Genomic DNA, 21,538 nt, shown 5'->3' on the forward strand with positions numbered 1-21,538 from the left:
GCCACCAAAAATTCACACTTGTCTGAAGGGTTTTGTCTAAATTTGCTGCGTCTTCCTGCAGCTCAGTAATTTGTCCTACCTCTTAACGTTCCTATTAATTTACATTTTCTCAGACATCCATGCAGTAAGTTCATTTTAAGAAAATACTGGGTAGTACAGTAAGATTTTGGAAAAGCTCAGTATTTTCAAAGTTTAGACAAAAACCCAGGCCTCCCAAGAGATCTGAAAAAGAGATATAGTACACACTAGAACGCTTAGGTGCTCTAATGCACACCAGAAGCCTAAATTCTAGAAAAACATTTGAATTCATCTGAGGCAGTAATGTCTTACAAGAGCAGGAACAACTTCAGAACAGCTCTTCTGTAAAATCTGTGTGTGATATATTAAACTTTCTGAATTGTCTCAAGTACTCCATGCTGAAAGTTTAACATTTCAATTGTGAAACAGCTGCAATTATTACAAGGCAAGGCTGCTGGAAAAGCTGTGTATGCAGGTTCAGATTCCAAAAGATAGTGACACACTTCACAAATTGCCTTTAAAGGTGGGAATAAAATACTTGAGAAGCTGCCACGACTTGTCAGCTAGTCTGTAGAAAAAACCCAGGAAAATACACCCATCAGTTCCAAACCCACATACACACCACAGTGGCTTCATCTCACTTCTATGAATCTGATTTTTAAACAGCAACTGTAAACACATCACAAAGCTCTGGTTTTTTGAAGCTGAATTCCAATAGCAGACAATTGATTAATGTTTCTCAAACTAAGTATTCCTATTTGTGTAAAAACTACTGATGATTTCAGGCAGTGACTATACAGTAGGTGATCACAACACCACAGATATGAAGACTATTCAATTTTACAGTTTTAAACATTTGAATCAAGAGTCACACTATAGTTCATTGCAGTAGTAATGAGCAAACACTTACCATACTCACCCTTTTCCTGTTTTGAACATAAAGCATGGAAGATTTCTCTAAAATCAGCATTTCCTAGTGGCTACATGTTGGGAGGGGCACAAGAAAAAACCTGTCCACATCTGAACAGAGCTGTGTCTGGTAACAGGCAGAGCACAACTGCTCTGGTTCATCTGGGAAGGGCTGTGGAGCACTGCAGTTGTGAGAATGCCTCCTGAAGCCTTTACGTGCCAACTTTTGGGAGGTTAATAATGACAAGTTACCTTAAACAAGGATATTTTTATTGGGTCCAATATTCAAGCATCATTAGGTTAAAGTCCTTTAGAAAAGTAAACTGTTAAGAATAAACCCTCCCCAACCTTATGAATGGCAATTGGTACATGAAGTTTAATTTACAATAAAATTTTACCAGGTTTGTGAGAACATGCTAAAAGCCAAATTGTGTTATGAGTCTAAAACTACCGAAACAAGGTTTGAACAAAATACTCCAATTCCAAAAAAAGGCAAATATAGGTTTAATGCCAGTCATCGAAAATTGACATTAGTCTCTTAATATAAGGCAAAAATAGTAATTTTCTTTTATTTTTTAACCTACATGAAGTACAGTCAGCAATAGCTGCTCTATAGAATATGCATCATCAAGATCTAAAAGCAAGATCAGCAGAGAATGCTGACTCATGCACTGTAAGATCTTCTCAACATAGTGACAACTCCATAGCAATCTCTGGAAAAGTGTCTGGGTTAAGGACTGGATTAATGCTGCAGAGTGGTTTTGTTAAATGTGTGTATAATTTAGTTCTCATGCACCACAATCACATGTCCATGTTATAGCCATTTAGCACAAACAGTATTTCTTGCAGATCTAAGGGTGTGTCAATATATATTAAACCATAGAAAATGCCATAAAATACTCTATGCAATCTTTAAGCATATGTCTTCAATATAATTGTATGTACATATTTTTATGAACTTATAATATGTAATAAGTCAATGAAGACATTTTTACAACGTTTATTAGATTATGAATTTATAAATTCCAGGACTCAGAGGCACATAGTTTAAAAGGCCAAGAACACCAAAACTAATTAAGTCACAGAAATCAGAATATTTATGGACGTAACACCAGTAAAAAATAAAAATCACATCCAGACTAAAAGCAACACTTCTTAAGAGTCATCCTTCAAAGTTAGCATAATAAAAAGTTCTCATTTCCCTCAAAGAAAAATAATTCATCCCACCTACCAAGCTAGAAAAACCTATTTACAGTTGTACTTTGATCAGAAGTATCATTAAGTTGTGTAATACAGCCACGTCTATTCTGCCATTAGACTTTAACATTTCTTTTAAAGTATAGTTGTATTTACAAATGCATAAATATTGTAACTCTGATCTTCATTAAGGTTTGAATGAAAACAGGTTATTAAGTCACAATACAAACATGTTAGTGGAAAAGTAGGTGCATTTCCGTATAATTCTCAAAGAATAGGAAGCCAATACTTCTGATAAAGCTCAAGTTCATCAACGAGACCAGGGTTTTTAAGTTACGTTAATGAAGATTAAACCTCTTCTGTGTTAATTCTTTACATTGGTTTCTTCAGTCAACTTTCACTACGCTGTATATTTTGGTTACAAACCAAAAGCATGCAAAGAATCCAATTGTCCCTAAAAGAGAAAAAAAAAATTACATTTTAGAATACTGAAACAGGAGACATTAACTTCTCTCTGTACTTTATAACTCAGGATGTATGTATATGTGATCTGCTGTCCTTAGTCTTCAGTACATCAATCAGATCAGATAATGGAAAGTTACAGACAGTACCTGGCCCTTAAAGGCATCAACTACTCTATAACCTATCTCATTATTTTCAGGACCATAGAACAGACCATGTGGCAGACTCTAGTTGTAAGATGCTTCTGTGTTACTTGTCTTACTTATTTGTTCTTGTTATTCCAGTATGCTGCAGTCCCACTTCCTTCACATTGCTCCATTTCACCCTTTCTCAGTGACTACTCACACACACTTTATCTGATCTGCTCAGCTGTCAGAATATTGTTATTATGTTTAATAAACCATTTAAACTAACAGCATCAAAGAGAGTCCCCATTATTTAGTAATACTTTAAGGTCTTGGAAAACTAGAGCACTACCTTTATGTCTCCATAGACTGAGTTAATACAAATTTCAAACCATAGCGTAGTTACTACACAGCTTGTAGTCCTACTGAAAACATGTGTGTTGCATACCTTAACAATAAATACTACTGAAATACTTACATCAAAACATACACACAAATTTGAACTAAAATTTATTTCCCTGATAACTTATCATCCTTCTAGCAGAATAAAAACTGCTTCATCCCTTCTCTTTGTCTAACTCCAAAAGAAACTTTTAACAAAAATATTATTTTGAATGTGAAATAGTTAATATAGTTGGGTTTGTTAATCTAACTGGATTATATCAAAATTCAGTCTCAATCAGAATGATATTGGATTAAACAATATAAGCTCAGAACACCTGTTACAGGAACCTTAATTTCCCACAAAAACTAGGACAGGAATAAAGCCCTGAAGATCATCTGATTTTTGTCTAAGTACCTCTTCTAAAATCATATCCTTAACTTACACAAGTGTCAAGATAGTTCTTTAGAAGAAAAAACCTTCCTTTATTTTAGATCAGATAAGAGGGACAACAAAAGTTGTGCGGTAACTCATTCTCTATGAAAGCTTGAAAGGACCCATGAATGATATCATGGTAATTTTTTTTCACTTTACGCTTGCTAAACTACTGATGTTTAAGTGACTCATTTACGATGATACGTAGTTGTGATCCCAGCTGTGAATCAAAGATTTGTCATGTAGCTCCTGGTATTCTGCCTGCTGAGTCTGATCAATGACCTGGAATGCAGTATGGATGCAAGTGCCTGAAGCATGTGTTACACCGACATAGCAGCAGGGCATCGTCAAAACCCTGCCTCCCGATCCTGACAATTTTTAACAGATGAGTAAGCAGCAGCAGAATAGTTTTAATACAACAATTATGACTTTTTCTTTTTAGCTTTTTGATCATCCTGACATGGGAAGTCAGTTGCCTTTGGGAGCAGTTTTTGCTAAATTGTTAATATGTTTATATGTTAATATGTTTGTTAATATGTTCTTTTGTTGAAAAAAATGGAGAAGAACTGCCTGTCCCTTACCCTACACCTCTGATTTCTTCTGTAAAACCTTATCTCAGAGAACTGAACATATCTGTTTTTACATTCATATCAACCTAAATGGACAAAATTATTCTTAAATCTTAAGAAACAGGATTATTTCCCCAAATTAAAAGGTAATTTGCACTTAATCTTGTGGGAAGTAGATAAAAAAAATTGTTAAGAATTGTTAAGCACATGGTGTTTTACAATTCTGTGTGATTAACTTCACATGTATCCTCCCCTGATTTCAACATAGAAACTGAAAATTTAAAAAACCAAGAGCATACAGGCTCTGAAAACTTAGTTCTAGTTACACAGGACGACTTACATTTCCACTGTCCCAGTTACAAACAAATGACCACCACAAAAAGCAACTGAAAGGGGCTGAGAATAAACCACGTCTTCTTTGCATATTTGTGAACCTACCCTAAAAATTTGCTGGCAGGTGCTGCACAGCCACTTGGTCAACTGAAAGTGAACACATGAGCAAAGGAAAAGGGGGATGCACTGGACACATCTTAATGCCTCTAGACAATGTCATGTGACATGACTGACTTGAAAGAGTAAAGGCAAAAAAAGGAAATTATATGGCTATCTGAGGTGCAGAAAGGCAGCTAACCCAAATCTCAGCACAGAAGATTATTGTAAATCCCCTTTATCTTGAATGAATCCACTCCAGAATTACTGCATGCATCCAAAGTAAACAGAGTGAACAAAGGAGACAGGGTAAACACAATTCTGGTTTTGGGCAAAACTGTTCACTGTTACAGGTAGACTTGCTGAACATCTGTTGGACATGCTAGTGAAATTAAATTAATTGACTTTACACTTATGTAAAGCCTAATTATTTTCCACGCTACTTTGTCAGTTTGCACTGCATTTAAAATTGATCTGCATACAGCAGTACACATTCATTTCTAGTTGAACAACCATGCATCCTAGGATTTTTTAGTTCGACGAGACTATCTGTACACCCAGAACAGAAGTAAAGGTTAAGAGAAAAGCAGGGTGAGAAAGAAGGAAAAGTGAGCAAGGAAGGCAGAATCTCTGATTTATACATTCAGAACGACTTGTAAACTGGTACAGAAATGTGAATAAAAGTAGAGATGTATAAATTACAAACTATCTGCAAGCAATGCCAAAGCACATTAGACTGACTTAAAATGAAGGATGGAAGATAAAACTAACCACTTTTGGGACACAGCTTGATCACTTTTCAATGAGATTATATAATGCACTCAAGTCCCATTTCTTCCTTTTAACAGGCAATGACCCAAGAAAATCCTTGCAGGCCATTGCTCTTGTTCACCATCATCTGCATTCAGTCATAGTGCGCAAACAGCTTCAGTATTTCCTTAGCTGAAGTGGAAATGTCTTTGAAATATTTGGTTACACTTAAAATGAACACCGTTCTCAGTTCTTTTCTCTTTTCTCGCTATTTTTGTTCTCTTATGCTAAGTGGAAATGAAAATTCTACTTAATAGAGTGAGATCTGTATTAAAAGCTCTGATGACAAGCCTTTTGTAGTCTAGGAGGCCTCAAAATATAGTGTCTATACATATATATGTATCAAAGCCTTTGGAATCATTAAAAGTTATCATCAACATGAAGCCTGAAATTATCTAAACCACTGATCGGTTCAAAGTAGTTTCAGAAGTATTGCTCTGTAGGGTAGACTATACAAGGATGGACTGCATTCTGCCTGGAGCAGAATACAGAATTTTTAAGATTTTTTTTGAGGAGTTGGCAGTTCCTGCCTTCTTGCATCAGTTTAAAAGGAGACTTCTTCCATTATCACTGCCATTTTTCCACCCTCAACAAGGGCTATTTGTGTCTGACTGCAGACAACAATGGAAGATTTTGTGACCTCATCTCAATTACTGAAGAGGAAATTGAAATGCAGCACCTATGACAGATGTTTTTCCAAACACTCACAGTGAAGATTACAAGGTTCTGACATGACTGATACAAAAAATGTTAGAGAAATTCTGTCTGCTTCCCATGCCACTTCAATGCAATTGGGATAAAGGTAAATATGTTCTGGAAGAGAGCAAATTTAAAAAAAAAAAAAAAAAAGCATTCTTTGTCAACTTTTACTCCTCTCTCTTTCTTCCACCTATTCCATAAAATCTGTTTTTATCTTGACACCATAACTTTATACTTGATTATGTGTGATTTGAAGTGTGCTTCTCCAAAGACAACCAATTTTAAAAACAGAGTTTGTCATATGATTATCATAAGAATGATATCTGGAAAAGTATTTATCACATATTTGTAGACCTAATGATAGGCCACACCTCAAATTAGAAGTAGTTTTGCCTCATCCTTACTTATGTCTTTCACTGAAATTTGTAATCACATAGTTGCAATATGCTACACAACTACCTGGAAAAAAATCAAAGGCATACATAAATTTATAATTCTGCATCAAGATCAGTTTTGTGACAGATTCTACTGTGCAAAACTAAAGGCATATTCAAAATTTAAAATTAAGGTTCAGTACACTTACCTGTGAAAAGGAAGAAGATCAAAACCATAATCATGGTATAACCAAAATATAAAATGGTGCTAGCTGTTCCTGTGATTTGCAGTTTAGAAAAGAAATAATGTATTGCATATATTAGGAAATAAACTGCAGTGAAACCACTAGTGAGAAATGAACGCCACTGCCAGTGATAGTCCTAGAAGGAGTGAGGAAAAAATACAAACATATAAGCAATATTGCATACACCTCTAGCCCACTGACCCTACTAGTAAATGCAGAGCTACTTTTTCTGTTATGACTTTATCCAAGAGTAAGTTTTGTAGGGTTTTTTATCTACAGGGAGAAAAACTGTATATAATCAATACTGCTTTAATTACACCAATTCAAAATTCCAGATAAAGATCAATAGCAAACAGACAAAATACTAAAACCCCAAATAAACCAGATGTACTTATTTCCAGCCACAGAGATGTTTTTTCCCAAGGCTGGGCATGTCCAAAATGGACTCTGATTGAACAAAATTAATGGATTAGTTTAGCACCTTCAGAAAACAGGGAGTGAGAATCTAAAGATGTCGTATCTGACTCACCAATACCCAGTGCAGGGTTTGTTACAAGTTTTGCCAAAGGTAGCCTGCTTCACTTTTTAAAGACATGGTTTAAGTACATATCATCAAGTAATAGTGTTCATGTTGAATTCTGGAATACTTATTTTCAATTACAAAAGCATTAAAACTTTTTTAAGCATTCTTAAAACGTTATCAGGTTTGAAAACGTAAGAAGTGCTTCCTACCTCTGCACATAGATGGAAGTAGCAGAGTAATATTGTAGCCTCGGAACATGTAATAACCAAAATAATGAATACCAGAAACAGGAAGCCAAACATGTAATACATCTGGTGGGACCTATAAAAGGGAGTTTAAAAAATAATTTAAATGGCCATTGTGCTATTATTATTTCTTCATATGTAGTAACATCACCTTCACCTTAAGTATTTCCCCTTCCTTTTGAAATACTGTCAATTGTGCAGCCATACAATTGCCTAATTTATTTTCTAACTAAACAATAAGAACCATTGCAGCTCAGTCTAAAAACACTGAGAAAGCAAGGCCAAAGCATGCCCCTGGTTGTGATTTTAGAGAGAGAAATGACTAGACAATGTTGAAATCACAGTTCCAGTGAAGTCAGTGTGACCTCTTCCACTGACTTCAGCAGAACCTGGATTTCACCTCACATTTCAATCAAAGGGGCAGAGCTCCAAAATAACAAGAAATGTCAAATGCTGTAGCTGTCTGTGTTGGGTAGAGGCACCTATTCAAGGTTCAGAAACAGTTTAACAAGATCCAATAACTAAATTGTGCCAGAAGGAAGTCAAATTCCTCACAGTAGATTAGTTTGTCAGTGAGCTCACATCAAAGTTCACTTATATTGGACTAGTCTTCAATGCTTTATTTTTTAAAATAATTACTCTCCTAGGTTGTTTTTTTTTTTTTTATGATTTCACAAGAATTTGTTCTTGGCTCTTTTTTCTTCTCCCAAGAGTAGTAATTCTTTTCTAGTCTAATAACAACCACCAAAAAAATCTCAAGTTTATTTTAATAAACTTTACTACTGTCAAGTTATATGCCATATACCAGCTTCAGAGCCACTTCCACATGAAGTCAGTAGAGTAGGATGAGAAAACAACAAACTATCTGAATATAGTATGTCAGCTGTAAATTGCTAAGCATATCACAGCCACCTCTCTACACAGGAACTGAGTATTTTTGAAACAACAAAATATTAAAAAGATGTTAACATTTAAATTTTATTGAGTCAGTATTATGGTAAGCCTGCATCCTCAAAAATTCTGGGAAAGCATATGGAAGAAAAACCTTCACAAAGAAATTACCACTTTTTATGACAGAGAAAACTCAAATTATGGTGAACTTACCAAATACTATTGAGAATAAAGAACAACTGTATAAAGATACATCCAAAAGGAAGAATCCCTCCCATGATAATGCCAGGTAGTGGCTTTGTATAGAATGATTGCTCAGGAATCTGACGAGGAATTTGGTTTGTGCGAACAGGGTGTTCAATAGCCTTTAAACAAAGATAACAAACAGTTAAATAAATAAAATGTCAAACTACAGCACTACCTTTTTGCTTTCTCTTTGTAATGGGTGGTGGCAAAAAGTCTACTCTTTGTTTTGAGCATGTGCATACCCAGCTACACTACATTTGCTTTTGCTCCCAGCTCAGCTACCAACACTTGCTTGGCAAACTCACTAAAAGACAGCTCTTACTGAAAACATAGTGACATATTTCCCTTTTAATGTTTGCCTATCTATCATCTGTTACAGAGTCTGAGCTGATTTACCACATTTCAGCTGGGATAGTGGTGGTGCAGACTTCTGCTTTCCCCTTCTAAAAATTCCTGCATGTCATTTTTCAGCATTTACTTCAAGAATCACACTAGGATAAATTTACTGAAAAGATTCAATCTGGCAATTCAATCCTAATTTAAGGCACATGCATAGATCAGCATGGTGGGAGAAAACAATGTAAGGCATTGTAAGATATATGCCTACTATGCATCTTCCCCCTTTCATAACGATTACATCAAAAGCATCAATAGATACTTCCTTTCTGATTTGATTTTCAAGTTTTTGTGACACCTACCACATTGCCTTATTAGCTTATCAAATCTTCCTTCCTTAAAAGAAGATGTATACACCAGTACAATGCAGGGGAACTTAATGGAATTTCAATACAGTTATCAGAAAAAACTCATTGAATTCTGGTTAAGAAAAACAGGATAACTACACAACTGACTTTAAAAGTGCCTACTAAGACAATATTCTCTGAAGGTATTACAGGAGATCTACAGGGAGATGGAACCCTGGCTTCCTGTGCAGGAGAAAACCCACAAATGTATCTCCACGTATAGAAATTTGTTTGTGGGGTTAAAAACCAGTAAACTGGTTTTTAAGAAAAAAAATCTCATTATTTAATGATTTGGTCACCAAATTGTGAAATGTTTGGTCACAAAGAGCCCTCATAAGAATGTGTAACATTGATTGGTTTAGGAGTAAATCCCAATTAATGTCTGTCAATCAGAGATAACCATTTACAGAACGCTTATGCAAACAGATTTCACAGAACTCCAGTAATCTGATCAGGAAACATCCTCAGTGTAGAGGGCACACAGGAACAAGAAATACATGATGAAACCCAAAAATGCATAATTTGCTTTCTCTTATGCTTGCTGGGTCAAGTATTTGTTTTAATATATGAAAAAGATGCTAATTAAAATTAAAACACTCAAATCACTGATTTATCTGTAGCAGTCATTCAATTAAATACAATGATAACCCAAATCGTTGCAGAGAAGCATCACTGCCACCAGCCATGTATCAAAGCCTTGGAATACCAAGATTGGATATCTAATGCATTTCTAAAGTAATTGAACAGAACTGGAGCCAACAGTGCAACTAACTTAGGTGCTACCTCAGTCATGGCCTCTACAGAGAAAAGTATTTGTGTGTGTACATGTATGTATACACTTAAAAAACTACTTCTCAGAAACACTTACGTTTTTCTTAAACCCAAAATAGGCACCAATAAACGTCAGCGGTACAGAAATGCAAAACCAGAGTGCCAAAATAGCAACCAAAGTACCAAACGGAATAGCTGCTGAAGAGCCTTCTCCCCAGAGAATGAGGTTCATGATAAAAAAATCCGCAAACACAATTCTGAAAAACACACAGCACACTTAGGAGCACAGAAATACTTCTTAACATTTAGTAACGTTGACAAAACAATGGCACTGTTTTAGCACAAATCTCTGCTAAAACCAAATGACACACACAAAATATGAAAACGAAGAGATCAGACAAGCAATTCTTTGTTAATCTAGTGGGACTGAACTCCAGCAGGAGCTGACGTTCCAACTAAGCTATTTCAAATATATGCTTGTCTTAACCACACTTCAGGGTAAGACTGCTTGCTGTGATTAAGTGGAAAAAATTATCAGAGTGGTTATATATTATATGACACTATGTAAGACCGACTACAGTGTGGTCAGAGAAACAGCCCAAAGAATAAAAGAAAACAATGAAAAAGTGGGCCTGAAACTTACTACTATCATAAAGCTTCTTCCTAATCAACCTTTTCATGTGGTAAGAATAAACAAATGCTTACAAAAAAAAATCTAAGGATGATATGCCACTAACATCTTTGTCAAAAGCACCATGATACTCATGTAGCTTCCAGAATAAAGGGACAATGTAAGATTTACTTGTATAGGCGAAACTTAAAATATTAGCTATGCACATCAGAGAAGCAATTTAATTCTGTTAATCAGGGCAATATTCTCAACTTACCCAGGGCAAAGGAATGATGTCAGCAGGACATTTGTTTTCCATTTCTCACCTCCAAATGCTGTATTAAAACATTTGACAGACATTAAAACATGCATTAAACTCAACCATTAATTTTCCAGTCCATTTACCTGTTATACTTAGCTTGCAAATACTCAAATAATGTGTTATCATGCCCAAATTTAAAACAATAAACTAAATCTTCAGTAATAAAATTAAATTTCCGTATCCTACTGCTTAACCACAGTATTTCAAAGCAAATAGTCTCAGACCAAGGTCAGGAAAGGTATCCAACTGAAACTGTCTCTGACCACTTTATCTACTAAAAGGAGGCAACAGATTTGCAGTATTTCTAAGTCCTTAAAAAACATTTTAAACCTGGAGTGATTAAGAAATTTAAGCTTTCTAGCATTTGACTGCAGGTAAAGATACATAAATATGTAAAAACCAAGCTTAACAGTTTTCTTGAAATAATTCTTGCCTATGAATCTTACAGGAGAGTCACAACTAACACGCTTACAGAAGTAGTGATGTTTTCTTGAGTCTTAGCAGCATTAAGCAGTGGTGATACCAAAAGACCAAAGATAGCTTTATTAACAAAATCTTTATGAATTTGTGCTATGCTGATAAAAATTCTAGTCAGTATACTTTCAAATGAAAATATCCTGCTGGAGTGCAGTGAAGCTGATAATTTCATCTGAGCACTGCCATAATGACATGCTTCTTTATTTCAAGAGTCAGAAGTGATTATGGTTAGAGTGATTTTAATTAAGTTTCTATTTCTTCATAAAAACTTGGTAGAACGTGACAGCAGTTATTAAGATTAACCATTTAATTTCAATTCAGGTTTTACTTTTTAAATGCAATATTGAAAAATAACCCCAATTTTTAAAACTAGATATCCATTTCAGTTGCGTTTTGTTTTATGTCTCACATTACTTTATTTGTATACTATAAAAAAACCAAACCCATTCATGTTTACATGCTCTATACAGGGTATGAACATACATATATATATTGTATAACACTTCCTGTTATAACAAAAATATCTCTGGATCAGTCACTCACTGTCTTAGTAGTTAAACAGAACATTCAAGTATCAACTAAGTGATTCCCAGTAAGTAAAATATGAAATATAATCATTAATAACTACATCTCCACCAAAGACACAGGATTCAATTTACCATCAATACACTACAAAATATCCTTCAAAATACATAGCATACAGCACAATATAAAGAATAATTCTATCCTCAATTATGCTCCTAGTACTAAAATTTCCTTTCGCTTAAGTCTAACTGGGTTGGAGATTAGGAATAGTTCACTACCACGTCACTACCACTGTGTAAAAGCTCCCTACAAGATACAAACTCACTTTTCCCACTGGTTTTCCCCCCATGAAAATTACAAAATTGTTAGAAGAAAGAACTCCAATATCTACTGCCAGGCTGAAGTTCTGAAATAAACTCCTTCCCTAGCCCTGTACACTCAGAACTAAAGTAGTCCAAAAGATCCATCTCTCTCAGTCAAAAAACCTTTCATCTTGAGTAAGGTAATTAAAACAAGCTGTATGTGGAATGCCATGCTTCACCTTAAAATAAATCAGAGGATACAGGGGTAAACCATCTGAGGCTGGTAGACAGACAGGTCTTGAAACAAAAGCTGGGATGAGTGAGGGAAAACAGTATCAACTAACTCCTGTCGGGGGCCCAAACACCGCTGGGTTGGTTTCTACAACTACAGAACACCTAACAATCCTTCTCTCTGCGCTTCAGCCACAGTCTGATAAGCATTATTTTCCAAAAAACCTGGGAGCTAGCTAAAAAGAGGTCACAAATCTCAGGCATGCAAAAACTGAGGCTCACAATTTGGGGGGGGCAGGTGCGTGTTACCAAGCAACGTAGACGGCTAAAACTAAATGCAGGTTTACATTGTCCCCCCAGTTACAGGAAACAGAAACAGAAAACTGTCTGATGTAAAGATGTAAAGACCTTAGTACTAGTAGTATATTTGATTTCACAAATACACAGCAGCAAGAGCAATTCAGGGCCTTTGGGCGTGATTACATCAAAAGCAGTGTAACCATGTTAGTGTTCTATATGTGTTTTCTATAGTTAAGGTAAGTGTATTTCTCCAAGTTGCCCTGAGGGAAGCTAAAAAGAGTACTGCAAAATAAAAACCAGTTCTGTAATGATAATTTACTTTAATGAACTTAAGCCTTGTCATTTTCAGTAACTTTTACTCACATTTGTAGAATCTGGCAGCAACATAACCAGCTGGAGTTCCAAGTAGTACCCACAAAACTACAGCACAGGTCATTAGAGCTCCCCTGTTAGCGGGTGACAAAAATCCCAGGCAAGCAAAAACTGTGAAGTAGAGATGCACAATTTTAGAAATTATGTTAGAAATTTTAGACTATATGTTTGAACATCAGTTATCTTAAAATCTGTGCATATTAAGTTGCATGTCTACTACATCAGCTCAGCTATTTCTAATGACTTTTATGAAATTTCTAGACAAAACTATACTGCTATTTTTACTATCACCATACAGTCAGCAGTGAAAAATCATGTACACTCAACGAAATCCTACCCACTGGACTACTTACACAGGGTAACAAAAGTCATTATTAAGATTTGTGTGCCAGAGCCTAGAAAAACGGACAACAGCATTCCTTTTCTTGGGGGCCTGAAAATATCACCATGAACCAGTTTCCAGCCAAATTCTTCTTGAGCATCTTCCTGTGAAAGAAACACACCTATTTTAATACAGTAGATTGCATCTTAAATAACCTGTTACAGCTAAACATTTAACTGAAAAAAATACATTCCAAATGAATTTTAGACTTACAGTGGAATCCATCTGATTGTATCTTGCAATATCTTTATGCAGTGTCCTCAACATAATCATAGCTACCATTCCAGAGAGAAAGAGGACAATCACCAGGGAATTCATAATACTGAAAAGGAAAAAGAAAAGAAATTAAAATCATCATTCAAACTGCAATATAAACACTTCACTACAATAAACTTCCTTCTCACCTAAACCACTGGATGTGAGTGTGAGGCATGGATTCCAAAATATAATCCCATCTTGATGCCCACCTGATAGTTTTTTCTTCCTGAAAGAGTAAACACATGAGCTTTAGATACAGTCAGTATTCAACCTGTACATTTGAAAGTTGATGTTCATGCAAAGCAATCTTAAATCTTGTGACTAACTGAAATTTCAAGTTCCATGCCTGACATGGAATAGTTTAATAATAGCTACCTAGAACAAATATAAGATTTGACCATAGAACCTAAACCAAAATATTTTCTGAATTTGAGCATGTGTGTCTTCTTAAGACATAAAGGCCTACCAAATTAATTTAGTTGTGCTTCCTCCCTTCAAGAACTGTATTAGCTCTTCTGCAATTGGAATGGACTAGCAGAATAATGAAAGAACATGCATTTTTAGCACATGTAAGTCCACATATCAAGAAACTAAGCTATGCTATACAGTCTCCAGCATAACACTTCACTCTCTAGATCACGCTCTGTCCAAATTATCCTTTGCTTTCATACAACCTCATTTCAGTACCAACTACCAATCCCATTACAAACAGCTTTTACCTGCAGGACAGGTGGGGAGACAATACTACAGAACTTACGCTGTTAGTAGAGGGAAGCAAATTATTCCCCCAGGCATTTCAACAGATTATACTTATTCAGAATGAACATTCATTGATCAGAAACACTTCAAAAAGGACATTTCTTTATTTTTCAGAGTAAACAAGAAAAAAGGAATAGACAGTGCTAGTTAAGGTAAAGATTGCTTCAATCTTAAACAAACTACAAACACTACTATCAATTAATAAAACTGACTAAGTGTCTGACAGGCTGTTATTTCAGTAATTTACAACATACAGGAGCAAGAGTGCTTTCCAGTAAAGCCGGGTTTTGAAAAAAACCCAGTGGCTTAAAAAATTTAGCCAAGATCACATATCTAGTTCACTGAGATAATAAAACTGTGTCTCAAAGCAAGCAACAAGTTTCTAAACCAGTTTCAATGACACTAGGATAGAACTGCATTTTTCCTCATGCCTAAACTGCCTTTTTTGTCTTCCTGAGATGACCTGATCTGCCAACCCAATGATATTTCAGAAGATTACCTCCAACTGATGTAACACTGTCCACAGGACAGTAACACACACACAGCTGGGCATGTCATTTTTTTAAGGAGAAACAATAAAATAATATGAAGCTGAGGTCACTCAATTACTAACTTCTGACAGAAATACTTGCTTTTTGATATACAAATTCATTTCAGCACTGTAACTGATATAATTTCTCAAAATATAATTATATACATACATAAGTTCTCAAAATATATACTATATACATAATATAATCCCTCCTGAGTATACTTATACTATTTATTGTATTTTGAACTCAGACTAACATGGAAACAGTTTGAGAAAGAGTATGAAACTTTGGGAAACAGTTTGTCCAGCAAACTCCTTTTACAGAGAAACAAAATCAAAACCCCTCTCTCTTGTTTGTCAACCGAATGAGATATATTCAGCTGTCACTGCTGCCTGCAGTTGCCTGATATACTGCTCCTCTGCTTTTAAACAGAGAGTAGTAGAACAAAGAACACCAGCTTCCTACTCCTTTGCAGGTTTCCATGGGAGAAAGACCTTGGAGAGAAGGCAGCTTTTGCAGCAGGAGAGCAGAAAATGATCAGCTTCAACCTACCTACAACAGTAAATTGTTGAAATCCACAATTTCTCAGACTTTAGAACTTGGATTGAAAAATAATCTACCAGAAAACCTAGGCAGACATGGAAAGTGTGACTCTTTTAAAAACCACATATGTGTTTCACATCCACTCTCTGTGTGTTGGTATGCAAAACTGTAACGTATGTGGTTAAATCCCAAGCCACCTCTGACATTCCAGCTCAAATAAAGTTTTAAAACTACAGATTTACAATTGTGAGCTGATTTTAATTGTACATCTTCACAATTCATAGTATTAAGGCATGATTTTAAGGGGTAACTACCACAGAAATCTTAGTACTCACATGAAAAGTAACTGAGTATGTGTAAGCAATTTTGACTTCTCCACTAGCCTTATTACTTATATCCATAGGTACTCCTGAGCAATCAGGGTTGTCTGGATGGGTATGCTTGTAACTGCAGGAAGAAAAGACACAGAATGAAAGCTGCTTCACTGACAACATTCTTAAGAAAGAATTCTTTCATCTTAAAAAGGCATACCAAGGATTCTTCCCTTAAAATACAAGAATTGTTCTTAATGTCTCATAAATTTCAGAACACAAGGAACATATCCTAAGCTCAGGACTTTTTGAATCTTGAACTTCTTAAACAAGATTTGTCTCTTCTAAAAAGAACACACTCTCTGAAGCAGAGTAACAAAAATGAAGGAAGTCTTAATACTGCTATGAGCCTCCAAAACACTCAGGAAGTTAGTTACACCACAAGAATTACTAACTTCTGTCAAAAAAAAATACTTTCAACTGAACCAACAATGCAACCAGCTCAGTTAAACCATGAAAGACAAGATGCTAAGAAATAATAAAATAGACACCAGCTGTGCAAAAGCCACACTCATCAGTTGTTCTGGTGTCTGTATCTGCGAAATCTTTCTACTCAAACCCTGATTGTTGAAGACATCAAATCTTGCACTCCAGTCAAGCCAGCATCAGGCACTGGTGGCCTATTCTGATACAAAACAGAGTATTCCCTGGTAGGGAAATTAGGGTTCTACACAGACACACACACACAGACACACACACATCACACCCCACAAACACTTACAGGTTTTATCTTTTTTTTGGTCCAAACAGGAAAAAATGCACCAAGATCCATCAAATTCAGAACAAAATGATATTAGACTGTCCTAACTACACTACATCAATCAACAGGAGAGGTAATCTACAGGTCACATATCTGAAAAAACATTTCTGACTAGCAGCAGGTTCCCAGATCAAAGCAAGTGTCTTAGGATGGATCACTTTTTGATGACAAGTTACTTTCAGCTACCAACCTTTTTGGTTCAAGTTTAGCCGCAACTAGTCTTGCTCCCAGAGCTTCATTTTCCACAACGTGATAATAGATTTTTATGTCAACGTGGTTGAAAATATAAAAGGTATCTTTTTCATGAAATTCTGACTGCAATGACAAAAGGTTGTATTAAACAATCAAAAAATACAGACATCTCAAAGCCTTAGACAGAGGCCTGCATAACAGAATTTTAGACTGTATACAGTTTTTCTGTCAAGAAGTTCTCCTAAAATATGAATACGAGATACTGGGAATTATAAAGACAGTAAGTGTCTTCTTGCATTAAAAACACGAGTTAGAAAAGTTAATGCTAAGAACAGTCTACTACAATTGAAAAGTAAAAAAATTAATTTAAAATATTTTTAAATATATTAATAAATTTCTCTAACTGAAGATGTCCTATTTTATTTAAGCAGCAAACTGAATAGATAACTATGCGACAACTTTTGTTATCAGAAGCATTTCATAAACATCAGCTATTTTAAAACAAATGAGTATCTTTTTCAGCAATTAAACAGAACCTTCCAAGACAAACAATGCAAATAAATGCTCTCTGTGACAGAACCACCTTTGAAACCAAAGGTGCATGAATGGCAATGGGGTGAATGGCAAGCAGTGGCCAAGATGCTGAATGCAAACCTCCAGTGAAGGGAAACATCACTTTGGAATTTAGTCAGCTAAAGAGGTTGTTAAACTCACAAGTAATTTAACACTCTATCTACTGAAGTTCAGTTAGCATCTCTTAAGGGTTCTATCCCCACCCCTGCTATAGACCACCCCAATTATAAGAATAGTTACATAAATGAAATGTTCTTTTACAGTACATTAGTTACTCCTTCAAAGGTTATTTTCCTTTTATGAAAAGCAAGTACGAAAATAATATTAAAATAATATTGCCAGATTATATATTTGATCATAAATGCATCCTTTTATATGGAGCCCCTGAAACCAACTAATTACGGAGGCAATTAAACAAAATTGACAACAACAGAAACTGTCGTCTTTGGTAAAATCTATCCAGTAAAACCAACCATTTTGAAAAAAACCAAAAACCTATTCCAAGTTCTCAGTGACCTTGCCATGGAAGAGGTCTGTGGTAGTCTAAAGACTTCCTGGACTTTCTGTTGTATTCTTATCTCCATAATGTTTTCAGTGCACTTGTCTGGACCTCCACCACGATATCATCTGTCTATCACAAGAGACTCTTTGCTCATGCAGAAATCTTATGTCTTCTTCCATCAGCTCCCAGTTTTAGGGAAAGCAAACCTTTGAAAAGTACGCAGAGGTACAAACACACCTATGCAAATCGGCTTCCATGAAAACACTTCTATCCCACAAAAATGTAAAGTCCAAGCCTTCAAATGTTTCAATTTCTTAGGCAATGAAGGATGACACGCTTTCCTTCACTGTTACACTCCACATGCACTAAATGCCGTGCATGTTCATCCCTTGATCTTTTAGACCCCTTCTGTATTATGCAGCATAAGAGACAAGGTTTTTAGGCTTAGATCAGGCTTTCCAGCTGAGGTACTTGCACTGACCAAAACACTTTCCTATTTTTATGCAACATGGGTTCTTAAAATAGCAAGGACTCACCATAGAAACCTGACACAGGAGAAATGCTAGTCTCTAAATTAGTAGAAAGGGAATATTTAAAAATATATAATTGCATAAACATACATTAATAACACAGGCATCTTTTGGACGGCCATCTTCTGTAATGTAACAGCCAATAGGAAAACCAGGATTGCAGAACCTCTGGCCATCTTCCACATCGTAACACCACGTCACAGGCATGTTGTCCACAATCCTGTAAATGGCATAGTGACACTTCACAATTTTTCAAAATACACAGTGTAATGGAAACAAAACCAGATTAACATTAATCTAACTTTGCTACATTCATTACTGGAATATTAACTACAAGGATAACACTACCCATGGAATTGTACTGATCGCCAATCCAAGTTCCAAATGAGTTACAAGCATGTAGCTCTTCAACCAACACCATTCCATTCAGTGCACTGTTTCATGAAGACCCCTTACAAAAACAGCCCAAAGCAGAAAACTCGCCCAGTCTGAAATCATAACAATTTAGCTTTTCATTATTTTGTCTTTAAAAAATGGCCAAAAGCATCAAATTTGCTAAACCACCTAAAACTGACAAGTTCAAGACAAAACACAAAATTAAAACCAAAAATGCCTACATCACACATTATTCATCCTCCAGCTTCCTCACTGCTCTTCCATTGCAAAAGACATTTTTCATGGCACTCTTTAAACTTTTTTTTTTTGCTATTTAAGTGAATTCCTGATCATTAACCTCATTTATAGCTACCAAAGAGTATGCAACATTTTGTTTAGATGATTTGCATTACCAAAAAATTGTAAGCTACCAAACAACTGGGGAAATAATAACTTTCAAACCTGCTGCTTTTATATTATTGCCTCACAATATTTACATTCATATTACCTAAAACCAGGGGGTTTATAGGTCACTTTCAATAACAAATTTGTGGAAGTGCACACTCCCATGACGAGCTGCAGAAAGTCATAGGCAGTAAGATACAAACTGTATCTAACATACAACTAACAGCACAAATGTCAAAACCAAAACCATACTTTTAAACATAAGAGAAAGGCAACTAACATAGAATCCTGTCCCTTCATAAAAGGAACTACTAGAAGACCATAAACCAATTTCTTTATGTTTTATGAAGTGTTTTAACTAGCTGAAAGATAAATCCCCAAAATATGTCATGTAAAGAAGACTTAAAATTCAGTATCTGCCAGCATTAATTGCCCAAGGTATACTTTCAGTGGTATATTAATAAACTTCATATATGAAGACATCGAACAACTGCCACTTTTTGTGCATCACTAAACCAAAAAAAGGACATCTCACTGAAAGTTAATGCAACAGATTTTTTTGTACAACTTACCAAGCTACTGAATATCTTTACACTTAAGTGTCTTATAGATACTTTGAAACACTTAATTAAACACAGGAATTATAATTTCAGACAACAAAAACAAAGCACTATTTAATCTGTTGCATGTTGGAACAGCCTCTAAATTACCACTAGTTTTTAAAGCACATTAACAGACAGTGGTTAAAAAGAGTGGTACGTGCTGCCTTTATCCACACAACATGGAGAGATCTGCATAATCCCTACCAGTAGCTACCCAGCAGAAATAAAGATACAGTATTGGTTTCTATCAATACAATAGAAAGGGTGAATACAGGCCCTACAAAAACAAGAGTTTCCAGGTTTTCAAGAGATTCCAAAGACTACTGCAGTTTCAAGTAGCAGCAGCCAATTCCTACTCACTTTCCATCCTACTACAGGGTACAGTGAAGTTGCAAATTAGGAGCTATACCAGATTTAGATTCATTACATTGGACCATATTCTATGAGGCCAATGGCATGAGGTTCAACACGGCCAAGTGCTGGGTTCTGTGCATGGGTCACAACAGCCCCATGTAGCACTACAGGCTGGGGCAAGAGTGGCTGGAAAACTGCCTGGCAGAAAAGGTCCTGGGGGTGCTGGTCCAGAGCCATTGCACATGAGCCAGCAGTGAACCCAAGCAGCCAAGAAGGTCAGTATCAGCAGTACTGGGGCCAGCAGGACCAGGGCAGTGATTGTCCCCCTGTACTCAGCACTGGCAAGGCCACATCTCAAATCCAGTGTCCAGTTCTGGGCCACTCACCACTAGAAAGACACTGAAGTGCTGGAGGTTGTCCAGAGAAAGGCAACAGAACTGGGGAAGGGTATTATGATGAGTGGCTGAGGGAGCTGGGGTTGTTTAGTCTGGAGAAAAGGAGGCTCAGGAGAGACCTTATTGCTCTCTACAAATGTGTGGCAGATGTTCAAGGTGGAGTCAGTCACTTTTTCCAGGCAACTAGCAATAGGAAGAGAGGAAATGGCCTCAAGTTGTGCCAAGGCAGGTTCAGGTTGGATATTAGAAAAACTTCATTGAAAGGGTGGTCAGGCATTGGAACAGGCTGTGCAGGGAAGTGATGGAATCATCAACTGCAGAGGTACATAAAAGACTAGATATGGCATTTAGGGACATGGTTTAGTGGTGGAATTGGCAGTGTTAGGTTAATGTTTGTATTTGGTTTGTGTGGCAAGGTTTAGGTTGGCAGGGGGCTGTAGAGGTTTTTGTAAGAACTGCCAGAAGCTTCCCCCACATCCAAGAGAGCGAGAGCCAGCTGGCTCCAACACAGACTCGCTGCTGGCCAAGGCCAAGCCCATAAGTGACCAGAGGCAGCACCTCTGGGAAACAGATTTAGGAAAAGGATAAAAAACCCTTCACAACAGCAGCTGCAGTGGGAGAGATGAGTGGGAATATGTACAACTCTGCAGACACCAAGGCCAGTGGAGATGAAGGGGGAAGAGGTGCTCCAGGCACAGGAGCAGAGCACATGGTGCAGACCACAGTGAGTCAGGCTGTCCCCTTGCAGCTCATGGAGAAACCACAGGGCAGCACATATCCACTTACAGCCCA

General features: G+C 36.3%; 1 protein-coding gene across 1 annotated transcript in view; it reads right to left on the reverse strand.

Moving 5' to 3' along the window:
• Positions 1-1,911: 1,911 nt before the first annotated feature.
• The window catches only part of TM9SF2 (transmembrane 9 superfamily member 2), a 29,977-nt gene continuing 10,350 nt past the window's right edge, over positions 1,912-21,538 (reverse strand). The window contains exons 5-17 of the mRNA XM_069007942.1: positions 18,706-18,835; positions 17,009-17,133; positions 16,023-16,134; positions 13,999-14,078; positions 13,808-13,916; positions 13,566-13,698; positions 13,204-13,323; positions 10,961-11,018; positions 10,171-10,330; positions 8,527-8,678; positions 7,387-7,498; positions 6,619-6,790; positions 1,912-2,578 (exon numbers count right to left, since the gene is read on the reverse strand). Coding sequence (XP_068864043.1) covers positions 2,511-2,578; positions 6,619-6,790; positions 7,387-7,498; positions 8,527-8,678; positions 10,171-10,330; positions 10,961-11,018; positions 13,204-13,323; positions 13,566-13,698; positions 13,808-13,916; positions 13,999-14,078; positions 16,023-16,134; positions 17,009-17,133; positions 18,706-18,835 — 1,531 coding nt within the window. The 3' untranslated portion in view covers positions 1,912-2,510. The remainder of the gene's footprint in view (positions 2,579-6,618; positions 6,791-7,386; positions 7,499-8,526; positions 8,679-10,170; positions 10,331-10,960; positions 11,019-13,203; positions 13,324-13,565; positions 13,699-13,807; positions 13,917-13,998; positions 14,079-16,022; positions 16,135-17,008; positions 17,134-18,705; positions 18,836-21,538) is intronic.

Source organism: Aphelocoma coerulescens, chromosome 1 (genome assembly GCF_041296385.1).
Source record: "Aphelocoma coerulescens isolate FSJ_1873_10779 chromosome 1, UR_Acoe_1.0, whole genome shotgun sequence".
NCBI classification, from domain to species: Eukaryota; Metazoa; Chordata; class Aves; order Passeriformes; family Corvidae; genus Aphelocoma; species Aphelocoma coerulescens.